At 43.5% G+C, this 18998-nt stretch overlaps 1 protein-coding gene across 4 annotated transcripts in view; it reads left to right on the forward strand.

The window, feature by feature from the left end:
• The window catches only part of gem (transcription factor CP2 like gemini), a 91821-nt gene that overhangs the window by 52925 nt on the left and 19898 nt on the right, over positions 1 to 18998 (forward strand). For 3 of the 4 annotated variants that reach the window (XM_050178267.3, XM_050178266.3, XM_055070877.2), the window contains 6 exons: positions 1602 to 1957; positions 5365 to 5434; positions 7230 to 7347; positions 9941 to 10031; positions 10247 to 10296; positions 16946 to 17088. In XM_050178267.3, coding sequence (XP_050034224.1) covers positions 1602 to 1957; positions 5365 to 5434; positions 7230 to 7347; positions 9941 to 10031; positions 10247 to 10296; positions 16946 to 17088 — 828 coding nt within the window. The remainder of the gene's footprint in view (positions 1 to 1601; positions 1958 to 5364; positions 5435 to 7229; positions 7348 to 9940; positions 10032 to 10246; positions 10297 to 16945; positions 17089 to 18998) is intronic. The other variant, XM_050178268.3, reaches the window with a different exon arrangement.

An 18998-nucleotide genomic window follows, 5' to 3' on the forward strand; every position in this document is an offset into this window, starting at 1 on the left:
CGAGCTCACAGTAACACGATGAAGCCTGTGCGAGGAGGCGGGGAGGCAGAGGGGGGGGGGTGAGTTGGTTCACGTCTCGTCTCGGTTTCTGGCGCATGTCTCGGCTGCAGCTGCGCATGTCTGCAAGCACGGCTGTGTGAATACACGCCCGCGCACCCTGCTTTAGAGGTAATCTGCCGCGTGTGCGAAGAGTGGGCGTAAGCTGCCTTACCACGCGTTTAGTATTGGTAGTTGCATAAATTCAAGTAGTTTCGATGACCCGTTGGAGCGAGAGGCAGACCAAGCATTCGCTCCCCACTGCCAGCGCTTCTCCCATTAGCGCCGTCCCAGCGCGGGCGAAGCTGTCAGCTGCGGGGGCAGAGTGCATGCGAAAGCATGACTGGCTTTGCTTAATTCGTATCGCCCAGAAGATATTGTCGACGTACGGGGCATGAAATCGTATCATTCATCACCGACTCCCACATTTGTCAAAATGAATTGTTTTCTCTTTCATATTTGCCTTTTTTCGATTGCCCTATTGTTTGGAAAATTCTGCGGCCCCTTTCCATATGAGAAAAATCAATCGGCGACTGTACTTATTTGTACAAAAAGTCGAATTTCAATCCAACGAAATTTCGATATAATGAAGCAGATTGCCGATTTGACCAACTTCGTTTTATTGAGGTTTAACTGTACCTAATTTTGTTATAACGGGGTTTGAGTGTAGTAACTGTGAGGGGATGCTGATGCGGATCGTTGGAGATCAAAATAACCGAAGCGGCATCCTTTCAAGTTCAAAGCTTTTGTTCCATAGCAATGTATGGTTTCTCGCCGGGACTTTTCAGTGTATTTGAATTAAGTGAAAAGTCAAATTAACCAAGGTTGGAACTAACAGGAGTCGTCGACTATATTACCATTACAATGAAAAATGCAACCATGTGAAGTTGGAAGGTTTCATTAATAAAGGAAAGCCATAGGGTAAATTGACTGTGGTTTAATGGGAATGTAGAAATGATAAGATACTGAAAGTGGACTATAAAAAACAACTTGCCAACTGTGCAAGCCAAACCCACATCTTCTGCATTAAACGTGTGGTGCTGTGTCTGGCAGGCAATTTATGGACAAGATTAGCTTTGAAGTTTCTTCCATGCTTGAGGGTGCAGTGCAAGTACAGGTTTTTCAATTTCTACAAAATGACAGAGCATAAGCTAGCAGGAGCCTCCCATGGTTTTGAGCGAGTGTAGACAGCACTTATTACCCTTAAACGAGGTTCTTGGGCCATATTTTATATTTATTATCACTTTTGGATTGTACATTTTCTCACAAAGTGCATAGTTGCCTAGGTGTCTCAAGAAATGTATCAAGGCTCTGTGGTACATAAGTGGAAAGGGGGCCTCATTACGTCATGAAATACAGTAGTCGGTAGCAGTGTTGTTTTAATTATACTGCAGTATTCACTATATGTTTTACACTTATCAGCAATAAAAACGACTTGCCAGCCCAGCTTCTCAGATAACTCAGATTCAGTGTGTCTGAAACCTTTTCCTATTTTTTCAAACCTGGCTCGTTGAGGCTTGATTCTGTTCAAATAGAGATGCTCCTCTTACTCCCTTTTCACTCAGTGTATTTCCGAGCCAGCATTTGCACCTGCCAGCCCTCCCCTGAGTGCCAGTGGCAACAGCAACAGTGGAGCCACGAGCCCTTCTGCAGCATTAGCTGTTGGGGCCCAAGGTCCTGCTGCTATTCCAGTCGGAGCACAGGGTCCGTCTCCGACCACACCAACCAGTCTGTTGCCTGTCGTGTCCAGTGCACCCACTACTAAGCCGCCACCGGTGGCCAGTGTTCCACCGCTGCCTCCCATACCTGTGTCTCCTCCTCAGCCCATCCAGCAGCGACCTAGCAGCACCAGCAACTACTCACCTCAGGGGAGCGGCGACAGCTTCCCTCCTCCTGCTGCAAGCACCGCCATGCCTGACCAGTGAGTGTAACGTAAGGTTAAGTTGTAAACGGTGCCGAAAGTCACAAAGGACAAATAAAGGGTCATCCAGATAATCACAAGCTGTCTTGTGACCTTCTGGATGTCTTCCTATTTGTCCTTTATGTTCTGTGGTACCGTTTGCAAGCCGTGACAAACGAACTAGTAGCTCGACAACACATTTTGGTCGAGATTAAAAGGAGCCTTAAATAAAGACTGCTCAAAGGCATGTTACTACAATCAACGCTTGTTACAATAGATGGTGATAATCCAAAAGAGGTCTGTTATATCCCAAGTTTGTTCTATCCAAACTTTGGGTCGCGGTATGTTGTGAAATGGCAGAACTTCACATGTACCGATATGTAGCCTGCAGGTGATCGCAGGAAGGATAAAAACATTGAAATTATGATAAATAACTACAGTGGAACCCCGTTCATACGTTTTTCACCGGACCGAGGAAAAAAAAACGTAACAGCCGGGAAAACGCAACAGTAAGGAAAGCTCCGAAAATGAATGAAAAAAGTGCAGCTTCAACTATAGACAATTTATTTCCTTAGAACTTAAAGAGCTTAGAACTTAAAAAGAAATCTAGAATGGTGGCTTGCCGTTTCTTTCGCTCGCTAGAAATCACCACACGTTTCTCAATAGCCTGGAAGGCCGCATTGCTGTCAGTGTCGCTGTGAGGTGCGACGTACCTGTGGAAGAGGTCCAGAGCCGCGACGGCTTCTCCAAAGCTAAGATTTGGCAACTCCCTGGCATCATGCGGCTCGTGCTCCTCGTCATCACCGCGCCATGGCAGTGGCAACGGACGAAGGAATATCCGCGGGAAATGTTGCCCTCTTTGGCGTAATCATGCTAACGTGCTAACGATTGTTTAGTATTGCTGCTGAGCGCGCGCGTCCGAGCAGCCCGGTTGCGCGCAGCGCGGCGTGGTTTCGCGAGAAATGTAAACAAGAGAGGAGAGCTGGCCCAATAGGTGGAGCAACGCCAACTTCTGGCTTCCCTTTAGCTACAGCTTCGCAAAGAGTGACATCAGGGCCTCTCCCGAGCTTCCTTCCTCCGTGAATCGAGCCGTCCAACAAACCATGCGGTGACCGTAATCACAGTGATGATAGTGAGAGCATTTTTCACGAATGGCCACCTAGTGGCGACCTCTGGAACTGGCGTGCAGCTTTTTGCAGCCAGTTCCATAGCCAAGTCCGGCCAAGCCCGGTCAAAACTCGTCAAAAGCCAAAATGGTGGTTGGAGCGCGTTGCCTACTTTAGCCCAGGCTGGTTCGGGTTGCGACGCATCATGCGGGAACGTTTTCACAGCTACTACGTAACAGCGGGGTTCCTTATACATTGGATCCTATGGAAGCTATGCCGGGACTGGTTGAAAGCGACGTAGCAGCCGGGAAAACGCAGCAGTGAGGAACGTAACAGCGGGGTTCTACTGTATATATTGACACGTGTACTTATCTTTATCGGGCGACCACGTTTCACCGCCTAACAAATGTTATCGCACAGCGTGGGACACGCCTGCATGTATCCAAAGTTTCTGGAAAGTTATTGATGCTTCTATACGCTGTCTGTTGTCGCCGAACCTTGTGTTATCAGATTTCATCGCCTCACTCGAATGGTGTAGAACTTTGTGGAAGGTACGCGGGTCCCAACGATTAGTCTGGAATATTCGACGACTGTTGTATAAAAGCCGACGCGCTTGACCCACTGATCAGATTTTCGCCGATTGCCGACCGTGTTTGCCACTATCGTTGTGCTATAAGTGTAGCCTGTTTTGCGGGCACAGGTTCGCCCAATAAAAGTTAGTTTTGTCGTTCACATTATTGCTACTGTGTTCTTCAACGTCACCACCACGTGACAATATAAGCGGGTACGCAGTAATCGTACAGCCACATAGGCATTTCCCTGTTCGCTTTTTTTCGGATGCTGGTTGCTGACAAATGGCAGTTTTTCCGCATTAGAGCATATATACGCCGACATAACCCAGGATTAATGGCTGGCGCAATGGTGGACAGAAGGCTAATCGGTGCTGCAGTGCCAGCCGTCTGGTCTGAAAGTGTGTTGCCACCGCTGACACAAACCTCACCTACAGCTTGCTTTTCACACAAAACAGTGTCCGGTACAATAAACTGATGTCTCAGTTTTATCCTTCGTGACAAATGACGACCACTGTCAAATCTGTAACCTGAGCGAGATCCGTGGTACGAGGCAAGTCCAACTCGGAGCCCACGTCTGGCTGCCACTGCACTGCATGCAAGATGGCTCGATCGCATCACACGCCTTGCGGTCTGGATGCCATGTGTAGACGCCTGTCTTGTTCTATATGCTGAATGATGCTACGAGAATTGAAGCACTCTCAAAACTGCGCATTTTGCAATCGTTGGTGCTTGTCTCTGAAGTGCTTTAAGCGAAAGTTTGACTTCAAAGTTGGTTAGGCCTAGTGGTACCCTCGGCACTTGTTCGGCACTGAGCTGACAGTGATAGGCGGTGATGGTCTGCTCACATAGCCACACGAAAACTTTCTGCCAGTGGGGCGTCACGTGGCACATCGTTGTGGAGAGCTTGCCACTAGTTATTGGTTTCTTAAGAATGGCATTTTTGTAAATTCCTCAAGCTGCCATAACTAGTTGCGTGCAGTAAATTGCCGCACGCAAGCATCGCCGCAACAAAGTACATTGTATTTACACCATCTGCACAAAATTAGGAAAAAAACTTTATCTGTTGTACCCAATAGTCCGTAAATAGCCGGGCCCATCAAAAGCGGAATTCATGGCACTGATAATATAGGAAGACCAAACTAAGTGAGAATAATGGTCCGTTATATCCGAACGTATGTTGTACACAGATCTGTTGGAACGGGCTTTCTTTTGTGAATGTTTGTGATCCCAGGGCTTTCTTTTGTGAACGTGTTCGAGCAAGAATCTTCAGAATAGGCATAGCATTGCTGACTTGCCACCTAGTTTAGCCACCTGCTGCAGGGGCTCAGTGAGTGGCATTGTGCTGGAGAACGCGAGGTCTCAGGTTTGATTCCTGGTCATAGCTTTCGATGGACGAGACTTGAGTAGGCGCTGTCAAGTCCCATATTGTAGCGGTGAGCTGATGCAGCAATTTCAGGGTACTATCGCACTGTGTCTTCCACTTTTGCATCATTTCTGGTTTGCTGAGCCTCCTCTCACAGCAACATGGCAGTTTTGCTATCGCAGAGGTGTAATTTACTAAAGCTTTTTACCCTATTATTCCTCCGTAGGATCAAGGCAAAGTCATGTTGCCACAACATGCTTGTATCATTTTAGTTACCTTCCTTGAAAGAACTTGAACATACTAAGGAGTTACTCCAAGAGAGCCTAGATGCTGTTTGCCGTCAATATTCATTTTGTTGCTTTCTTTTTCTGTGCATGCGCTTTGCAGGAACCCTGGAACCCCAGGCAGCTCAACTAGTGACATACTTGAAGTTTCAGATGCATCCCTTTCATCACCGGTAAGATGAACGTCAACTGTACTTCTCACAATGTATGGCTCCACTGGGGGCTCAATGCTACAGCAGTTTTAAGCATCACATTGAAGCTTCAGGCTTCAATGCTATCAATAATACTTCAATACTACAATACTTCAATACTATCATGTATTCACAATATCTGTAAATTGCAAATGAGCCTTACTGCTTGTTAGAATAGTACTTACATTTGTTTAGTGCATTGAGAGTGCATGTTTAGCATGCATAGTAGTATCTCCAATTTGAAGCTTCATATCAGTGTATGTAAAGTATGAAAAATGTGTAATTGGTAGGACCTTTGAGGTAAAATGTGGAGGACTAAGGATGCTTCTGTTAGAAAACTTTAGTTGGCATGTAGTATACATTTTAGCGCTGCCATTCCAGCAGAACACAGTCGTGGAAATACAAACAACACAGAAATGTCAGTAATATCTGGCAACACTGTTTCAAACCAGAATGTGCTAGCACACTTGTCTGTTCTGGGATACTATTAGGCAAGGAAGAGTATGACACAATCAACTTCTGTTAATTCGACCCTGACAAGATTGAAGAAATAGATTGAATTATCCAGCAGGTTGAATTAAACAAGTTGCGTAAAAAATACCAAAACATACTGCAAATCCATTGGGCAGTATTGCCACAAATCAAACATGCGCCAACTTTCTATGTGTGCAAGGTAGAAAACTAGCGTAGAAATTACATTAAAGTTCCTAAACAAAGTAGAAACCTAACATGTGCCTGATTTTTTAGCAAGAGAAATGTGTTGCACAATAGCGGCAGGTTTCCGCATGTCAGCTTTGCCGCATGATCTCGGAAGTGAGCTCCGCCGCTGTACATTTGTGTGAGGCGGTAAAGCATACAAACTCCGCAAAGGCAGTTTGTTTTCGTATCTGCTTGCACTGCGTGGGCAATTTCCAGCCCAATATTCTTAAAGAAAAAAAATTCGCACATTAGAATTGGGTAAATACCATAATAGGACATTGTAAGCTATGGTTATCGATTGAAACTCTTCATAGGGCTGGCTGAAAATAAGTGTTTTCAACAGGTGATGACATGTGTTTAACACATCCACTGTTCCCCTAAGCTCCACCAAGACATACACTGCCACCAGAGGCACCGCTATTAGGTTCATTGTAGGGGTCAGGCGCGTGGGTGCTGACTGGGCAAGTTTGAATCATTTGGCAAGGGCCAATTTTAGAATAGAAATAAAGAGGCATGGGTGCCGGTCAGGACCTTTGGTTGGGATTGAATTGACCAAAAAAATCAAATTAACTGGAGTCGAATGAAGTAAAGTCTCTTTTACAAGGAAGTTTCTGTTACTGCAAACACGTTTATGACAGCACACAAGAGTTTACAGCCACAGACATGCTATGGTGGCTGAGTAGCTATGGCATTTTGCTACTGAATACAACGTATTGGGTTTGATTACTTGCCGCCTATAAATAAATGAGTGAGGAAGTAAAGTAAGTAAGTAAACATAGGTGATGAAAATACATCAAACAAGCAAACACAGCCACAGAGTGCCACAAGACACGCTTCAACACACGGCGTAAAAAGATTTTGCTGCCAGCTCTACTATTTGTGGTTCCGTTTCTGGTATAGTCCTCAAGATAGGTAATTCCGAGACATATGCATGTATTGGCTAAAACCCTTTATTTTTGCTCTGATATGAAGTGTCAAAGAGATATAGCCTAAAAAAAATTCAGTATAGCTCTGCGCTAGTTTGTTGCTTACCAACACGCTCGGAATGGTACTGACAGGGATTACTCTGTCTTACCAGCAGAATTATCAGTCCCCCAGCTCCCAGTTGTCATCGGAAGCCAGCGCCAGTGAGACATCCCACTGGCTACAGCAGAACCGCTTCGCAAACTTCACCCGGACCTTTGCTAGTTTTTCTGGTGAGCCACTTTAGTGTCTTTCTCGGTCATCTTCTGCATTTTCCAATTTTTCCTTTCCTCTCTGTGTACTGAGAGCATTCAGTGAGAGTGTTATCTTGCAAAATTAATTTATGCGTGAATGATGATAGCTGTAAAGTGGCAGACAGTTCCGAGGCAAAGTACAGGAGTAAACACTGTGGCAGACGTGAACAAGATGTCATGTGAATATGCTGTCTCTCCAATTGTGTCACAGTGCCGCACTCGATGTGCACCGAAAGCAATGTTTTATAAGAAAGCTTGCATGTATGAATCTGATTTGAAACTGGGATTTCTTTCTGTTCCTACTGCCGCAGTCTGTGCCACTATTTTGTAGCGATGCCTTTTCGTGTTTTTCACGTTGATGAGCGGTCAGGTTCGATGCTGCTCCTGGGGCAGAACGCTGCTCTGATTACTCATGAATGTGAAAAGGGCGAAAAGGCTTCAGCATTGAAAAGGGCATTGCTACAAAATAGCGACTCTGTTCTTTGTAGATTCTTTACTTTAGTCTTTGTAATCTATCTTGTTCTTTCTTTCCTCTTTACTTTCCTTTTGTTTCTATTTTGTTTCTATCCCCTCCTTCCTAAAGAGTAGGCAGGCATTATGCCCTTCTCAGCTGGGCTGCCAACTTTTGAGTGGAGGAATTCAGGGTGGTGGTGGGGGGGGGGGGGGGGGGGTCACGCGGCTGGCGATGACTGACGGCATTGCCAGGAGCCACCAATATGCACGTGCAAGAAACATGGAAAAATTTTGTGCGACCTACTGTGTTGCGATTCACTAAGAAAAAAGGTGCAATACATTTGCCTGACTAGCACAGCTACCAATACGGATAGGGGTACTGCGAACGGTTAAGGCCTACAAAACAATTAAAATCACAAAAATAACGAAACCGTCTATGCTTATGACAATGCAACAGATCATAAAAAAACAATGCGTAAACAAGTTAGCTGCCAAGCATTATAAAAACGAAGTGTGGTCAATTTATTGTTACACATTAGAAAAAAAAATTGAGAAGTCAGGACATTTGTCTATCCTAACTGGGTTAAGTCGGGAAACAATAACATTTACTACATGCAGAGTAGTATTTACGACACATAAAGTCGCAACTGTCCCACTCAATTTGGGATGATTGGCAACCCTACCAATCAGTGGCAGTTGTCAGCCTGCTTCTTTCCTCACGTTCTGCTCTGTCCATTGCATGTATTTGTTCAAACCAAACAATAATAGTATGCTGTCTAAATGAAGAGTATGTGTTACAGGGTCCTCATTATAGAGATAGAAGAGCATTTCCTAGAAACCTGCGTCAAGCTAGTAACTCAACAGGTGGAACCTACGAAACAAATAGAGAAGTGCCTGAACTTGATCAATCTTCTTTTCACATAGGTCAACTGCTCAAGAAAACTAATTTAAAATGAACCTTGTTACATCTAATGCACCAGTGATTGTGTCTGGATTTCAGTAGTGATGCAGTTACCAAATTTATTGAAGGGGGCCTTTGGCTCAATGCCCTACAGCATAAAGTACTGAGTGTTCCTTATATGAGCACCAAGTGTAATTATGCATCAGCATTAGAACTCTCATACAAATGAAAACCCTGTGGTACCTGTCATTTAACTTGTGGCGTGGCAGAGGAGCAGAGTGGAGAGCAGGAGGGCAGTGTGCGACATCAAAATGTAGAGGAGAATCAAGGACAGGCAGGAGGGGAGAGAGGGTGTGTGACATCACATCTTAGAAGCCAATAGCAACACAGGTGGCATGCGAGGTGCTTCACTGCTCACAGCTGGCAGACCGCCAGGGTAGAGAATGGAATCATGCTGTCGCTTATGCTGCGGTAGACTTTACAGATTGCGTGTGATGTTTGGCAGGTTCACGTTTGTCTTGTGAAGGCGCATCTTTGAGTTAATGCTGACACATTTTTGTTGGACCAACCAATCATCATAATTAACCATTAGTTTTTATTCTTCCAGCTAAACTGCTGGCTTGTTTGCACTGAGATTGCACACAGAGATAGCATGTCCCAGCAGGATCAGCTTAACACCACATTTGTGGCAATCACTTGCCTTCCTTCATCCACAATAAATCCAAAGTGCGCATCATCTGTGGTGACACCGTTGATAAAACATTAGTTTCACTGCAATGGAACAGTGGCACAATCTTTCATCGCTATCGCAAAACATGGCATTTGCTAATCACTGTGCTATGAGCAGTGAATGAACAATAATGGGCACAACGTTAGCAAATAGCAAGGCACTGGTGCCAGTATTGTAGTTGAGGTTAAAACTAAATTGATTTGGGCTGGCCATGTAAATCATAGAGCACATAACGGGTGGTTTAGTTACAGATTCGGGGCCAAGGTGAAGGAAGTGCAGTTAAGGACGATAGAGAATTGTGTGTTGTGGTTAAATTAGAAAATTTGCAGGCATATGATGCGGTCAGCTGATGCATGACAAGGATAAGTGCAGATTGCTGGGAGAAGTGTTTGTCTTGCACTGGACTTAATATGGGCTGATGATGAGGTTCATTGTCATGGAGTCCAACGCTGATTTCGCTGTCCAACCACCTGTTTGTGTTGTTTCAGGTGCTGACATTCTGAGACTCACAAGAGACGATCTCATCCAAATATGTGGTCTTGCTGATGGCATTCGGCTTTTTAATGCCTTACACTCAAAGTGAGTGTTCTCAGACTTTGTTGTTTGTGTTGCCCTAGTCTCCTCAGTCTTTCATGCAAAACAGTTGGCCTGTGTTCTGCTTGGCAGTTAAAGCAATTTCCTGTATTGCCTGTGCATGCCAAGTTCAAAGTTCATCCTATTTAGCACCTGTGATGATTGCACTTGACTCTGATGTGCAGAACATTTTCAGTTAACAATTCTTAAAAATCTTTCAGGACTATTCGGCCACGGCTGACTGCTTATGTCTGTCTGCCTACGGAACAAGGTAAGGCATGGTGCTGGACGAACCTGTCAAGGCTGAACAGTATGTTCATTTGAAATACAACACCTGCATTTCCTGGTGCTCACGCAAGAAGCCTCTTTGACCTTTCGTTTTTTTTTTCTTTCTTAATGCATCAGCTGGAAAGTCTTCTTCGAGCCCAGGTATACTTTCAGTGCTACTCTCTTGTGTGATGTAGTTTAATTACATGTTGAATGCACGTGACCACAGACCAAGAAATTTAGTGTCATATGAGAAGGTTGTTGGGGTAGCCACGATTAGCTTAGAAACTTTATGCAGGATGTCACCCAGGCATGCCATTACAGGATATTCAAAGGTAGCAAAAGGTTCAGTGCAGTCAAATCTTAATATAACGAGCATGGATACAGTCTACGCTCATTACAACGGACCCGCGTACAACAGACTTTTGGATATAATGGACCATATTTCAGCCTTAGTTTGTTCTACCTACCTGTTTTATTAATGCAACAAAGTTTGCTTTTAACGGACCATGCTACAACGAACTATCGGCTACAGCGTACGAAATTAGCAGCAATTTTTTTCAAGATCGGGCGCATAAAACCTACTTTTGCCACATTGACTCAGGCTGACAACTGACCTGCGAGGGTCAGCCAATGATTGCGGCTCAATATCACGCACGCCAGGGAGGAAGGCGGGGCGGAAACATGCCATCTTCTTTCGCACATGAGGCACGTGAAGGGGGGTGTTGCTTACGGCCCAGCTGCCTGTCTTGAAAGCAATCTGCGATGTGGACAAAGTGCGCCCAGTGCCGTAGCTTCGTATGCGCTGTGGTTTCGACGTTTAGTTCGCATTAAAGCGAGAGACAACACGAAGTGCGATGCTCGCTGCTGCTGCTGCCGCACTTATCTTGCTTAATTTGCTATTGTAATCTATGCTTCGTCTTTCGGGCGAAACTGCGACCTTATTGTTTGTTTTTTGCTTTGGACATTCGTCGCTCTCTTTGCAATAAAGTTGTTAGACATTGTGATGAAAGTTTCGGAACTGAGACGTTTTGGATATTACGGACTTCACATAAAATGGACGTTTTTTGTTGGATTATCAGGGTCCATTGTAATGAGAGTTGACTGTATAGCAAATTATCAGCTATGACCATGTAAATGTAAAATATTTCCTGCCAGTATCAGCATCCAATGAATACCTGCTGATAACGAATATTGAATAAAAGAATATCTCATTGATACGATCCCATTACGTATGATTTCCCAGCGCCAACATTAGCAATTGAGAACATAAAAGGTGACCCAATACAGTTTTGCTTATTTTTTACTGGTTCATATGTTCCTGAGAAACGATATCTTTCGGCACCAGCATTCAGCACATTGCTAAACTACGACCACATGATAACTTTTTCAGCCGCTAGATCCCATGCAAACTTGAAAAGGCACACGTGATCGAGAACAGTAGCCACCTGCCGCATCAGCTTCCTCACAATACTCGACCACCCGTCTCACGTGAAAACGCCAGCGCGCACTCAGTTTCTTATTCCAGTGCCATCAAATATCCTTCTGAGTCACTGCACGCTGCATTCACAGCTATCTCCACCAAACATGTAGTGATAAACATCTTCACCTATCTGTTTTACCGAGCATGGGGTATAGTGCTGTTCAAAGTGTACTGCACGCTGCTGTTGCCTGCTTGCCATCGTTTTCTGCTTTAGGCAGCGCGATGCGAGCGCCATGTTTTCCTACGGGGGTATCCGGTGTCACCTACCAGCTCGATTTCGTTTCGGTTTCCCATCGTTGTTTAAAATGCTATGTATGTAATAGGAAAACAACAAAATGCGTCCTGGGTCACTGAAGCCAAGCTCGACATGCGTCAGTGTCTCGTGCCTTGTGCCGCCGCCGCAGCGATTCATTCGCGCAACGCTTCGCATTATGTAGATGTCAACTACAGTCGAGTCTGTCAAATTTTTAGTTACTTCGGATTGTACGTTTTCACTGTCCGTACGTTTTTTTCTCATCTTTTTTTTTTAAACGTATGAGCAAGGTTCTACTGTATAACAAAAGTATTTTTGCGTCAGATGCGGCTTTGTTATAACAAGGCTTGACTATATAATGCATGCTGCAGGGCAGCACCTAGATGCTTAAGCATATAGCCCACCTGCCCAACTGGTCCTAGCTTTGTCCAAAAAGTAAGTGCTTTTGAGACGCAACCCAAGATGCAAATTTTCCAGAAAAAGTTTTCAAAAGTCATCTGCTCAAGTTTCTGACATTTGATGCTGAAATGTGACTGTTTAGTAAAGACACAAAAAAAGTGCCCTGTGCACACCATATAGTTATTGTGAGGTACACATTTGAAGCAGTAAATCTTTGGTTGGGACCCGAACAGCAGCCTTCTCACATTGGTGGAGTCACACGACAGACAAATCCTCGAATCAGAGAGCCACACCTGTCAACTCTCCTGATATTTTCATAAAGTTTATGAATCACTTTTCAATTTTGCAGTTGACTTCCATTATTTTGACCTTGACGGGACCGACAAAATTCATCTAATTATCCGGCGGGTTGAGTTAAACAATATGTATGAGAAATGTCAAAACACATTGCAAATTTGGCAGTATTTTCCAAAGTGAACACGTCCCCAATCAATCACACGTCCACTTTCTATTTGTCCAAAGCAGAAAACTAACATAGAAACTATATTAAAACTCCTAAACAAAGTAGAAATCTAACGAGCACCCGATCTTTTAGCAAGAAAAACATGTAGGACGCTTAAGCTTCGCCTTTAAGCGTGGAACGCAATATCATTCAAAGTTCCCTGACTGCTGCTCACGCTTCCCGGCAACTAGAGCATATGTAACCGTAATGTTTACTGGGAAACGCTGGCTGCAAACGTTATGCACGACGGTGGGCTTTCAGGCAGAAACGCGACTTCTCGTGTGGGCGACGATGCAGTGGAATTATGTTTTCTAGAATAGTCACATTACAATCCGACGCCATCATGTCTCTAGGTTGTGCTTAAGAGGAAGCTTTAGCTCGGGTGCTCCTATCTAAATACATGCAAAAGTAGAATTCGTTTTTCTTGGCAACCACTGCACCAAATTTGACGAGGTTTGTTGCATTTAAAATAAAAACTTAAAATCTAGTGACTGTTGGTTTCAGATTTTTTATTTAGGTCGCCAACTTTTTATTAAAAATTAGCAAAAATCAAAAATTTTCAGAAAATGAAACTACTATCAAGTTTACAATTCTGCAACTCGGCAAGGAAAAATGATATCACAATTATGGGAATTGCATCTGATAGTACATTTAAGCAGACAAAATTGATGTTGCACATGAATCTAAAGAAATTCAGTAATATGGAAATGCAGCTTTTGCAGAACCCTGGTACACAACGTAACAAATTCACATAACACATAAATTGACATATTGAACTTGTCCACTTTGAATGATCTAATGGATGCCGTTTACAGAACTGCGAAATCTCTTCTTAATGCAGAGCTATTAATTTATAAACTTCATGCGTCTATTTTTTCAAACTCGAAAATTAAAAAAAAATTTCTTTAACAGAATTCAGGCCCTAGATATAAATTCTGCTTCCAACAGTCACTAAAATTCAACTTGCTCTCTCAAATGCAACAAATTTAATTAAAATCGGTCCAGGAGTTATCTCAGAAAAGCGTTTTAGATCTATTTGAATAGGCCGCATCGTAGTTGGGCTCGAGCTAAAGCTTCCTCTTAAGTCGTACTTTACGATTTTTCTACGTATTTTAGGTTGAGAAATTCAGTTATTTCAGTAGCTTCCTTGCGCCACGTGGAGGGCCTGGGTATGGGTGATTCGAAAATCTTTTTGCCGAAACGACGTCCGACACCAGATTTTTTGTGGCACGGAGGGAGCCCTTAACGCTTTTGTGTTAAAATACGCGTTGCACAATGACGGCCGGTTTTCTAAAATTAGCTTTGCCGCAATATACTCGTGTTCTGCGGTACAGCATACAAACACCGTGAAGGCGGTTTTGGTTTCGTATCCGATTGCACCACGCAGGCAATGTTTGGTCCAATGTTCATGAAAAAAAAAAGGTTCACGATAGAATCGGGTAAACACCGTAATCAGACATTGTGAGCAATGGTTATTGCTTGAAGATCTTCTTAGGGCATGCCGAAAACAGTAGTTTTCAACGGGAGATGACCTGTGCTCAGCACGTTCGCTGTCCCCTAAACTCTTCCAATGAGACACTGCCACTAAAAGTATCATTATTGGGGTCATCATAGGGGTCAGCCATGTGTGTGCTGACTGGCCAAGTTCGAATTATCTGGAAAAGGCCAATTTAAGGATCAATATAACGAAAGTTTGGGCGCATAGAAATGCATAGACACCATCCGAGATTTTCGGTTGGAATTGAATTAACCAAAACATCGAATTAACAGAATTACGCTATACTAATGTTTTGTAAAGTTAGAAAAATAAATTCTGCTATCAAAAAGTTTCATTTGTCGCTCTCTGAACTTTTCTTTACCTCCTGATCGTGAAAGGATGGAAGTGGGGTATTTTGAGCAAGTTTTTACAGACAAGTTCCCGAATCTGGCAACAGCATGGTCACTGAAATAGTGACTGTAATCTTAAAACGATGTGTTGGTTGTGAATCCTCGCTGTTACAAGTTTGCTGCCACTTGTGTGCTATGTATCGGAGTAAATCAACATTAATAAAGTGCCTAGGCATCCTTAAAAATCTGTGTGCTCAATGTAAACTTGAAAAAAAAATGCACCCTATTCCCCCTCTTCTTGGTTTTGTGCCCACAGGATTTTATGAATATTGAATCTCGCAGGTCAGTAGGTATGATCAGAGCACAGACTGTATGCAACTGACTAGCTTGCTTGCAGCTTGACATGATTTGGTGCCACTGGGCTGCATGGCTGGGAATCCTAACTGGCTCCTAAGGGGCCGAGTTGGTGATAGTGTGATTGTCCATTGTGGAAACTCATCTTTACCCTTGCCTTTGGTAGCCCTGCATAAATATGCGACTGAATTAAGAGTCCTGTATTGGAGGTTCTCCTTTTTGTTGTTTTTGCTGCATGGCTCACCTCTACCCTTTTGTTCTTTCTGCTGGATCTCTGCTGCAAGCGTCAGCTTACGCTTCTTATGACCAGTGGCAGAGCATCCTTTCTGCTAATGTTGGGATACTGACACAGAGAATCTGAGGATTCAAAAGAGACACCTTTAAGTAGTAACGAGAAGAGATGGGGTTAAACAAGGTGCCGAATTTTTATTAATCATATCATGAGAAGCCAACAAATAAAGACACCAAGGAAAACATAGGGGAAATTACTTGTACTTAATAATTGAATTAAAGAAATGGTAAATTAATGTCAATGAAAGGGGATGAAAAAACAACTTGCCACAGGTGGGCAACGATCCCACGTCTTTGCATTATGCGTGAGATGCTCTAACCACTTGAGCTACTGCGGCACGGTTTCCCCATACACTTTCTTGGTTATTTATGTGTTACTACTAGAACTAACCTTGGGAGTGCTAGCCAGCACCACCACTCACAAACCTTGGTGGTGGATCTGGAACATCCTTCCTGCCGCAGGCGTCATGAGTAGATGATCTTTCTGGGTGAAGGCAACTGGTCAATAAACCACACATGCTACCTGAAGGCATCAATAGAGGCTTTTAGCATGTCTGGTATTCCGGCAAGCGCGGGCGGTTGGCCGGTTTAGCGGGGGCGTAAACATGAGCGGCCAGATTAGTGGCGCCAGCTGGTGGCGCAAAACTCAACCACACAAACACAAAGCTAATTATACTATATTCTGCTTAGCTGCTGGTGTAAATTTTCGACAGTGGTGTAATCGTGTTCACAATTACGCCGCTGCCAAAAATTTGCATCAGTAGTGAAGCAGGATATAGTGGGTTACTGCAGTTTTAGCTCTGTGTTTGTCTGGTTGAACTCTACGCTACCAGGCGGCTGCACCGCTCTGGCCGCTCACGTTTACGCTCCCGCAAATCCGGCAATCCGCCCAAACCACTCCCATTTACTGGAATAGCGGACAGGCTAAAAGTCTCTAATGTTGCCGGATTCGAGACCCTTGTTATGTAAGAATGAGAAGAGAGGGAGTTAACCGAGGGGCCCGATTTTTATCAATCATATCATGAGAAGCCAACAAACAAAGACACCACAAGGAAAACATAGGGGAGATTACTTGTACTTAATAATTGAATTAAAGAGACGATAAATTAATGTCAATGACATTGGTTGAAAAAACAATTAGTAACTCAATTGGTTAGAGCATATTATGCGTAATGTAAAGACGTGGGATTGTTCCCCACCTGCGGCAAGATGGTTTTTCATCCACTTTCATTGAATTTATTGTTTCTTCAATTGAATTATTAAGTACAAGTAAATTCCCCTATGTTTTCCTTGGTGTCTTTGTTGGCTTCTCATGATACCTTTAGGTAGCAAACGCATGGTCCTTTTTTGAATTTGTGGATGTCCTTAGATGTGTGAAACTGTAACAGTCTACATGTACTTACCTCTCCTTCATCACCTAGTGTGTTTAAGGCTGCTCAGGGGTATATTTAGTGCTGCTTTTTGGGAAATATTCACTGTCACCGAAACGAGTCCCAATTCTGTGGTGTTTCAACGTGGCTGTTGCCTGTCTTTGGACCACACAGTGTTTCGGGCTGTGTACCTGAGGAGCCTGACTGTGCTGGAACTGCTGAGCAAGTTGACATCACTGTGCAATGTCTCCCCTTTCACCGTTCATGACATCTACATCGACGGTCCCTCTGGAATTCATGTGCTGGTCACTGATGAGGTGGGCATTTTCTGCACTGCGATTGGTTGGCACATGCTGTACTCTATTTTCATGCTTACCACGCAATGCTGTGAACCCGCAAGTAGTAGTGCGACCATAGAAGTCTCGCTCCACATGTTTCACTGTGTATTTGTTGTTGATCTGCAATATTTTCTATAGAATAACTGCTACTGACTGCATTACAGCTACAACTTGTGGATGTAAGGTTATGTCAGATTACATATTTGCATTCATGCGGTTGCAGTACGCAACATACTATGTTTCGGTAGTGAGCGAAAGCTGCGTGCTGTGGCCACAGCTTTCAGAAACGTGTCGCTTTGCTCATTCAGTGGTAAATTGTTTTGTACCTGCGACACCTTCCATGGAACAAAACGTAATTTTTTGCGACATAAAAGCATTAGACCTAATCTTACATAAAATTGCATGATGGATACCTATATCTTTCTTTAATATGTGATACACTATTTTTTGGTCAAGAACGCAAGCAGTGAAAGAAGCCTCTCTGGCCTTTGTAGTGTTGCCTGCAATGTACGAAATGAAGTACAAGTAAACCTCGATGTAATGAAATCGAACACCATGTATTTGGAGCCTCAATATAACAAAGCGCGTATACACGATTTCAATATGACAAAATTTCTAAATGCATCTAAAATGTACCATTTCAAGTTGTTTTTACTGAGTACTGCACAATTTTGCTACCAGTACGCATATGTATTTTCAGCTGCAAGTAAAATATTTACTTTGTTGTAATTGATATCGTGAAATCTAGATACTTCAAAAAAACATATAAAAAGTTTAATGTGTCGTGCAGCTGCCGCGAATAGTTCTGCATCGGCTCAGCCACAAGCTGTACCTTCAGTCACCAACACCCGATGAAGCAGCACTGATTAAGCGTAGTGAGCTGGGCAGTATGGCACAAGACTGGATTTGACCAAAATTCAGCTGCTGGCTGATGTGCTAACAAGCCTTAATTCATTGCAGAAAGCTTGCCAGTCATATGTTTATATGGATAGCTCATCGATAATCATTCCCGCAATCATGCATATGGGTTAGACTGGCAGCTGTTGAAGCGGCATTTGGGTCCGTGGTCGAGTAATCAGCAACAACCATGAGCGTATGCTTAAGCTCACATTCATCTCTGATACCACCTGTGTGGCTTTAGGTGGCTTATCGGCCCAATCTTCGCCATTGTTTCACACTTTCCATAAGCGCATTTGTTGTCATTCTCTCTTTTCATGTTATATATGAGAATCATTGCTGTCGGTCCTGTTGACCTATATGAACCTTGCACTGACAAATATTGTGCATCAAGGCCACGTGCAACCATGGATTCACCGATAGAATTAGTATTCAAATGTTCACTGTCAGATTCACATTCATGTATTTGAGCATTCACATGCCTTGAAACTGTAATTTACATTTGCAGTTTCTTGTTTGTATTTGCATTTGTGGAGGTCGTCAATACATGTGTGCGACTTACCGTACAAAACTGGAATATAGGTCGGTATAGAATATGGGCCAACTCCTGCCTTTGAGGTTAACAAAATTGAAAAAAAAAAAAAGAAAAAAATCTGTTTTGACGATCCTGGCAACAAAATATTTTGCAATATGTGGAGCAAATCATGCAGTAATACAAACATTCCAGCTATGTTAAAGTGTAAAGAGTAGTTCACAAGGAAATCAAAGTCTGAAGACACCTAAGCACTTCTTATGAGTTGTGAATGCAAAAACATTAATGTCCACGTGAGTGCCGCTTAGCGGTCCTTTGAGTTATGAACTCCTCGCGGTCGAGCGAGCACATAGAGGCACATGGTGCATTTTGATTGATTTGGTCTTACCGAGGCGCAGTTAGAACGCAGGCGAGAGCTTGCACGGACAAGGAACATGTGAATAACGCAGGCTTTCAAGAG

Source organism: Dermacentor andersoni, chromosome 5 (genome assembly GCF_023375885.2).
Source record: "Dermacentor andersoni chromosome 5, qqDerAnde1_hic_scaffold, whole genome shotgun sequence".
Classification (NCBI taxonomy): Eukaryota; Metazoa; Arthropoda; class Arachnida; order Ixodida; family Ixodidae; genus Dermacentor; species Dermacentor andersoni.